At 39.6% G+C, this 8,008-nt stretch overlaps 1 protein-coding gene across 1 annotated transcript in view; it reads right to left on the reverse strand.

Moving 5' to 3' along the window:
- Positions 1 to 816: 816 nt before the first annotated feature.
- Positions 817 to 8,008, reverse strand: part of LOC107707018 (tubulin alpha-1C chain) — an 8,262-nt gene continuing 1,070 nt past the window's right edge. The window contains exons 2-4 of the mRNA XM_016510884.1: positions 2,183 to 2,405; positions 1,943 to 2,091; positions 817 to 1,845 (exon numbers count right to left, since the gene is read on the reverse strand). Of these exons, the coding sequence (XP_016366370.1) occupies positions 871 to 1,845; positions 1,943 to 2,091; positions 2,183 to 2,405 (1,347 nt within the window). The 3' untranslated portion in view covers positions 817 to 870. The remainder of the gene's footprint in view (positions 1,846 to 1,942; positions 2,092 to 2,182; positions 2,406 to 8,008) is intronic.

An 8,008-nucleotide genomic window follows, 5' to 3' on the forward strand; every position in this document is an offset into this window, starting at 1 on the left:
GGAAACAAAGAATATATATTTAAACTCCACCTGTCCACCAGCTTGAAATATTCTCCCCTGACAGGGTCTGAATACCACGCCCAATTTTAGATTAGGGTGGTACACAGGCCTCTTCTAGCACCATTTACTCTGAAACATGGGAAGTATATTTCACTCAGATAAAGTGGCAAGTCGTCAACACTTGTACATTAGCATTGTCAATAGAAAGCCTACAAGAAAGAAAGACGGGTCAATTAACATTTAATCAACCTGCTGCACTGTTCCACATCAGCCAGAGTGAGCACCACTGAGACTAAAACAGCCATTTGTAAAGCAATACTGCCCTCTGCATTCAACACAAAGCAGACAGCTAACACTACACTCAAAATTGCATGAGTCTAAGGAAATCAGAAAGAATATTACAGACCAAAACTTAAACAAGTTTGAGGATTTTAGTTGATTAACAGGTTAAGCAAGTTATGTTTTGATAAATATTAAATGTTTTCCCCCCTGTGGAATAATTTTAACACTTTTAAATGCATGCACGACTTCCAAACTTCATGTTCAACATTGCATTAAGAACTAAATATTAAAAGAAATTAAGCTCACTTGGTGTTAAATTTAGCTCTAATCAAAACAAAGCAACAAAGAGCAATTACTAGACATTAAAAATACTACATAATAAAAGTGTTTTTTAAAAAGCATTACTAAAAAGTGGATGAAGTACAGGGTCATTAGTCAAGAAAGAACAAAGGAGAACATGTAAATATAAAAATGTATTTCATTCAAGATTGACCTTTTAGCCAGTTGACAACTGGAAAATGTGGAAAAGAAACATAAAAAATGACAATCGACACGAAACCGAACAGGCAGTGGAAGTGAAAAGCTTTTCTAATATTCTTCACCCTCATCTTCTCCCTCCACACTCTCAGCTCCAACCTCCTCATAATCTTTCTCCAGGGCAGCCATGTCTTCTCTGGCCTCTGAGAACTCGCCCTCCTCCATACCCTCACCCACATACCAGTGCACAAAGGCACGCTTGGCGTACATCAGATCGAACTTATGGTCGAGACGAGCCCAGGCCTCAGCAATGGCTGTGGTGTTGCTCAGCATGCACACGGCCCTCTGCACTTTAGCCAGATCACCACCTGGAACCACAGTGGGAGGCTGGTAGTTGATGCCAACCTTGAAACCAGTGGGACACCAGTCCACAAACTGGATGGTGCGCTTGGTCTTGATGGTGGCGATTGCGGCGTTCACGTCTTTGGGCACCACGTCACCACGGTACAGCAGGCAGCAAGCCATGTACTTGCCGTGACGCGGGTCGCATTTCACCATCTGATTAGCTGGCTCGAAGCAAGCATTAGTGATTTCAGACACAGAGAGCTGCTCATGGTAAGCCTTCTCTGCGGAGATCACTGGGGCATAGGTAGCCAATGGGAAGTGGATACGAGGATAGGGCACCAAGTTGGTCTGGAACTCGGTGAGATCGACATTGTGGGCACCATCAAACCTGAGGGAGGCTGTGATGGAGGACACAATCTGACTGATCAGCCTGTTGAGGTTGGTGTAAGTCGGACGCTCAATGTCGAGGTTCCTACGGCAGATATCGTAAATGGCCTCATTGTCTACCATGAAGGCGCAGTCAGAGTGCTCTAGGGTAGTGTGGGTGGTCAGGATGGAGTTGTAAGGCTCTACCACAGCGGTGGAGACCTGAGGAGCAGGGTAGATGGAGAACTCCAGCTTAGACTTCTTGCCATAGTCGACAGACAGACGCTCCAACAGCAGAGAGGTGAAGCCAGAACCGGTTCCACCACCAAAGCTATGGAACACCAGGAAACCTTGAAGGCCTGTGCACTGGTCAGCCTGAAAGACATGATTCATGTTAATAAGGCAATCAAGCATTTTAGCCTTTTAATTAAACACCATTTAACTTCAAAGGCGTTGTAACTTAATGACTTACCAGTTTGCGAATCCTGTCCAGCACCAGGTCAATGATTTCTTTTCCAATAGTGTAGTGACCACGGGCGTAGTTATTGGCAGCATCTTCCTTTCCTGTGATGAGCTGCTCAGGGTGGAACAGCTGACGGTATGTCCCAGTGCGCACCTCATCTGGAGAGACAGGTCAAGAAGAAATGTTTAACAAACGGAGCACTTTGACACACACAATTATCATAACTTAAATCAAGTCCCATTCTCTTACCAATGACAGTGGGCTCCAGGTCTACAAACACAGCCCTGGGGACGTGCTTTCCAGCTCCAGTCTCACTGAAGAAGGTGTTGAAGGAATCATCACCTCCTCCAATGGTCTTGTCGCTGGGCATCTGCCCATCCGGCTGGATGCCATGCTCAAGACAATACAGTTCCCAGCAGGCATTGCCAATCTGGACTCCAGCTTGACCAACGTGGATAGAGATGCACTCACGCTGTGAAGAGAGACGAGAGAGATTTATATAAAGATTTGTAGACATTACACATACCTTAGGTCAACATTCTATAATTGCAAATAATGATTTGGCCATTCAGTTGTGCATGTTCACAAAATAATACCACTAGTTCGTAAAGCTAACAAAAGGCTCTTTGATCAGCATGTTAACATATACATGAATGGAAACTTTTTGTACTCAAGCTAACTTTTTTTTTTTTAATTAATGCATTAAACAAGCACTGATAGAAAATGCCTACGCTGCAGATCAGGAACTGCTAGTCACACAAATCCCTGACCACACAAACAGCTGACGAAACAGATCCACCTTTGATTCATTTTTTCAAAAGGTGGGGGTGTTTTTTTTTTTACTGTTTCATTACAGTGAGCCTGCATTTCTTAACAATTACATCAACTTTTGAAGTATAAAAGAACTACAAAAAACTATTTTAAAGAGCTTTATTTTACAGTTACATGAAATGTAAAGTGCATAAATCATTTTTTAAAAAAAACACTCAAACCAAGTGATGACATTAACTTTAATAAGTGAGAGTATCCAAGCCTAGTATATCACTAAACAATTTGAACTCAGAATCGGGTAAAAGACTTCTCTGTTTTAGGCTGGTCATGCGCTAGGGCTGCACGATATATCGAAATTATCAAAATATCGCAATATGCATATCGCAACGGCGTGCGATATCATTATCATTTTTAATAATAGGCTACTTAAATCAAAACGTTGCAAAAGGTCAAAGTTTTAGTTCGACGCATATAGCAGAGAATTGCTTGACGTTAAAGAGTTGCAGAAAACAACTCTTTGCCGTCTCGTCTTTCTGAATACTACTGTTTATTTTATCTATGCTTGTAAATTGTGTATTTCTTTTTTTCTTTTTCTTTTTTTTTTTATACTGACTGTTCACTTGCCTTTAATCATGTTTGAACTTTGTCAGACTATAGTTTTTGCTGTGGTATATGAAGAAGTACTTAAAGTGTGTGGATAATTGATTTTACACACTTTAAGCAATATCGCATTTTTCTTCAATATCGCACAGCCCTATCATGCGCATTAACCACTTGACCGCTTAAGCTTAATCATGAAGAACTTATTAAAGGGTTAGTTCACCCAAAAATGAAAATTAGCCCATAAATTACTCACCCTCAAATGGCCCTTATCAACCTTGATTTAGTCTATAACATTATTTTGACAGTTAAAGTTTTGGGCGGGTTTTTGTGAGCTTTTGGCCTGGAAATCGTCCATCCAATCTGGCAACACTGCTCCTGACTCACTTCCTGGGCCGGTAACTCTAGCACACTGCTTTAGAGAAGTCACTTTGAATAGACAACATCAGAACTAAGCTGCGTCCGAAATCGCATACTTCCATACTATATAGTAGGCGTTTACTGGAGACGCGAACCTTTTCAAACGATTCAGTCCGATTGGGTGAACTGGTTCAACCGGTTCACTAAGAAGAACCGGTTAAATCGAACGATTCGTTCGCGAACCGGACATCAATAATCAGAACAAAGGAAGATGTTTTACTATACACGTCAGTGTATCCCTATCCTCACAATCTTTACGAGAGCCTTGTTTTTATATCTGTCGTTTTCGATTAAGGAAGTAAACGGCACGTTTTTAATTTGTATTGTGCGCCAAATTACACGAAGTCTTTACATTTCTATAAGAGATAACGTTACGGTTTTATTTTTTTATTTATATTTAAAATGTAAAACATGACCAAAAAAAAACGTATTAACGTGTAAGAAATATAATTCTCGAGTTCAAATACCTACCAAAATGAGACAAAGAAAATAACTTAATAGGCTCAGTGCTTAAACATACAGAACCAACGCACTATTACCAACGCATTATTAAAATAATGATCCATAATTCTAAATGCGGTCAAAACACCGTTATCACAGACTATGTCAAACTCCAACTTCAAACTTGATTTTTTTTTTTTTGTAAAAAAAATATGAGGAAGAGGAAATCGTAGGTTTGCTGTTATTAGCGCTCTCACACGTCGACTTTTATGAGTCTGGTGAGAATGAAAAGCCTGTAAAGCGGGTGTGAATATTTATACTTTTCTGTCAGTTGTCACCCTATGGTTGTCACCAAGGCGGAGCGCGAGGAGAAGTTTCGCTTCCTGTCACATCCCCATTGGCTCGTCTGAGGATCAGTGACACCCCATTGGCTGATTCTAACCTTTGAACAATAACGTCTGTGACATAATGCTGTACGAGGCGGGTCGAACATGAGTAATGATGGATGTTAGTCATATGAAAAATTAACATTTAATATAGTTAAAGAAAATTTAACTTTTTTTATCTTTTGATATTTTTGTATGAAATAGGGTGTGTAGAACTGTACATAATTATGGGCATAAATGGCTGTTGTTGTATTTAAATATATGTATTTTGCGTTACCCTACCAGTTAATCAAATCTTTGACAATGTGCATATTGTTTATTCTTTGCTCATATAATTACCTGCCATTTATAAAAAAACAAAGGCAGAGTTTATATCATTAATCAGTCTTGGCATGAGGACACTTTCTTGGAAATTCATTCAGATCTGATTTTCATAAGTAAAGTACACCCAAAGCTTATAATTTTATGCTAATTATATGTTCGTCAGAAAACCACATAACTCTGGCTCAGGAATCATACTTTTGTATGAAATGTAATGTTATATCTGCACTGTCCCACATACTTACACAGACTGAATTGATCTTATGGAAATGTTGCTGCAAGGAAAATAGCTTATCTTTTTTAAAACTGGATCATAAAGAATGAAAATAGTCATAACAGTCATAAAAGACTTTCATGAAAATGTTTTAATTTGCTGAAGCAATGAATGTTACTTTATTGTTTAGGCTAACGGTTCTCTACATGTTGTGTTCCTGTTACTTTCACAAAGAAAACCAAGTTAGGAGAAACAGCTTTTTACTTGTATGGTAATTTCTGTCTCATTCATGACATACATCAGGAATACATTCCTGATGTACTCCATCTAACGAATGTATATATGTATACATTTTCCTCAGTATTGGTGTGGAACAAAGTATCATGTTGAAAGATTTAAAAACTTTGTAGATTTAAAAATTTTTTTAAAAAATTTGCCACCGGTTCTATTGTTGATCATTAAAGGCAGAGTGAGGGATTTTTCAAAAATGCTTTAAAAACTTTTTAAATCACTATTATTGCTTATATCTGCTATAGCCTACAAAAATATACACAATTTTAGACAACTTAATTAGTTTGAAAAGGTGGTTTATTTCAGATGTCCAAAGAATTGTAACAACATCATTTTCATTGGTTGTTATTCTCCACTTCTTGATTTTTTCCATTTCATGGTTCTTGCATGTTGCACTTCATTCTGTCATTTAATACTCCTCGCCCTCCTCTTCTCCCTCACCCTCAACAGAATCAACACCGACCTCCTCATAATCTTTCTCCAGGGCAGCCATGTCCTCTCTGGCCTCTGAGAACTCGCCCTCCTCCATACCCTCACCCACATACCAGTGCACAAAGGCACGCTTGGCGTACATCGCGTAGTTATTGGCAGCATCTTCCTTTCCTGTGATGAGCTGCTCAGGGTGGAACAGCTGACGGTATGTCCCAGTGCGCACCTCATCTGGACAGACAGGTCAAGAAGAAATGTTTAACAAACGGAGCACTTTGACACACACAATTATCATAACTTAAATCAAGTCCCATTCTCTTACCAATGACAGTGGGCTCCAGGTCTACAAACACAGCCCTGCGTGCTTTCCAGCTCCAGTCTCACTGAAGAAGGTGTTGAAGGAATCATCACCTCCTCCAATGGTCTTGTCGCTGGGCATCTGCCCATCTGGCTGGATGCCATGCTCAAGACAATACAGTTCCCAGCAGGCATTGCCAATCTGGACTCCAGCTTGACCAACGTGGATGGAGATGCACTCACGCTGTAAAGAAAAAGCCAAAAGTTAAAAGTCAAACCAAACAAATACCACTGCAGCATGTAAATGTCAGTCACATGTAAAGCTTTAGCTTGTCAAGCAGTATTTCACCTAACATTTGAACTTCTAATGATACATTCAGCCTGTATATCCTGTTTCTGTGCAATTATATCCTAGTGAGATATCATGTCAGAAGAAGTGATCACATAACACAATCAACTGCTGGTTTACTGGTAATGTCCATCAGCTGCATTAGTGATCAGAGACGGACTGGGAGTAAAAAACAGCCCTGGATTTTCTCCCAAATAGGCCCACCACAACTACAAACAGTCGCTATATCTCACATTATTACAGCAATCCTATCGCATTTATGGCAAATAACATCACAAAACCCATGGTGACCCTGCTGACAAAAACAATAGAAACCATCACAGAAATTCTAATGATTTCCACTACAAAACTCAACTACAAAAACAACTTTTAACCATTAAAAGCATTAAATTATGTTTTCCTCTAGTGTGTTTTGGGACATATTTCATTAGGATTTAGTGGTTTTAACAAAAGCCACTAGTAGAGACCAATAGGCATGATTACAGTTTCCATTATAACCAGTAAAACCATTACAAATTATGTGAAAGAGCAGAACGCAAAATGTATAATATGACACTAATGATAAACATAAACCTAGAGTCTAGAAACCTGAAACAACAGATTTCTTCAATTTGAGTATTCATGTCTCTGTCTGTGTGTGTGTGTGTGTGTGTGTGTGTGTGTCATGTTAATCAGACTAATCACCTTATCGGCTAACTTCATTTACTCTATTTTCTAACTCAACAGCTCTCCAATGTAACCCGTTGTAGAATCGCTGCTGTCTCGTTATGAATGAATGGAATATTCATGTCAGACAATGCAGAGTGATAAATAGCAGTGGACGCTTGGACCTGGGGTTTTACTATAGTGCTATTGGCTACATGCTGTGTACAGTGAGAGAGGCGAGCAAAGGTAACCTAATGTAACTGTTTGCTTTTTTTCTTTTAGCTTCTCCCAACCGCCTTTATCTTCAAGTTTTTCCAAGTAGGTATAACTGCAGACCGGAGATCTCCAAAATTGGGCGTGAACTCCAAAATGGGGCGGGGTCTCCTCGCGCAAAGACTTTCACCATTGGCTCTGGCTTCAGCCAATTGTTATTGACTTACATTTCAGAATAAAACTTTATGTTAAACATTGTTTCTAGTTGATCTAAAATAAAATATGCTATATAAATAAATATTCTCCGTGAGAGCAGAGCCCAAAGCTCTTGGCCAGTGGTGTTTGGACTGGAGTTTGAACCTCTGCTTCATGATATAAACGGGAATCACCCACGAGCTCTCCCGCGAGCCGTCCCAGCACAGCGCAAATATTTTACTCTATCGCTTTGTTTTAAAGGGGTCATATGATGCTGTTAAAAATAACATTATTTTGTGTATTTGGTGTAATGAAATGTGTTTATGCGGTTTAAGGTTCAAAAAACATTATTGTTTTTCCTCTATGCCCCGCCTTTCTGAAACGCGTCGATTTTTACAAAGCTCATCGCTCTGAAAAAGCAAGGTGTGCTGTGATTGGCCAGCTATCCAGAGCGTTGTGATTGGCCGAATACCTCAAGCGTGTGACAGAAATGTTACGCCCCT

Source organism: Sinocyclocheilus rhinocerous, unplaced genomic scaffold, assembly GCF_001515625.1.
Source record: "Sinocyclocheilus rhinocerous isolate Xijiao unplaced genomic scaffold, SAMN03320098_v1.1 scaffold714, whole genome shotgun sequence".
Lineage (NCBI taxonomy): Eukaryota > Metazoa > Chordata > Actinopteri > Cypriniformes > Cyprinidae > Sinocyclocheilus > Sinocyclocheilus rhinocerous.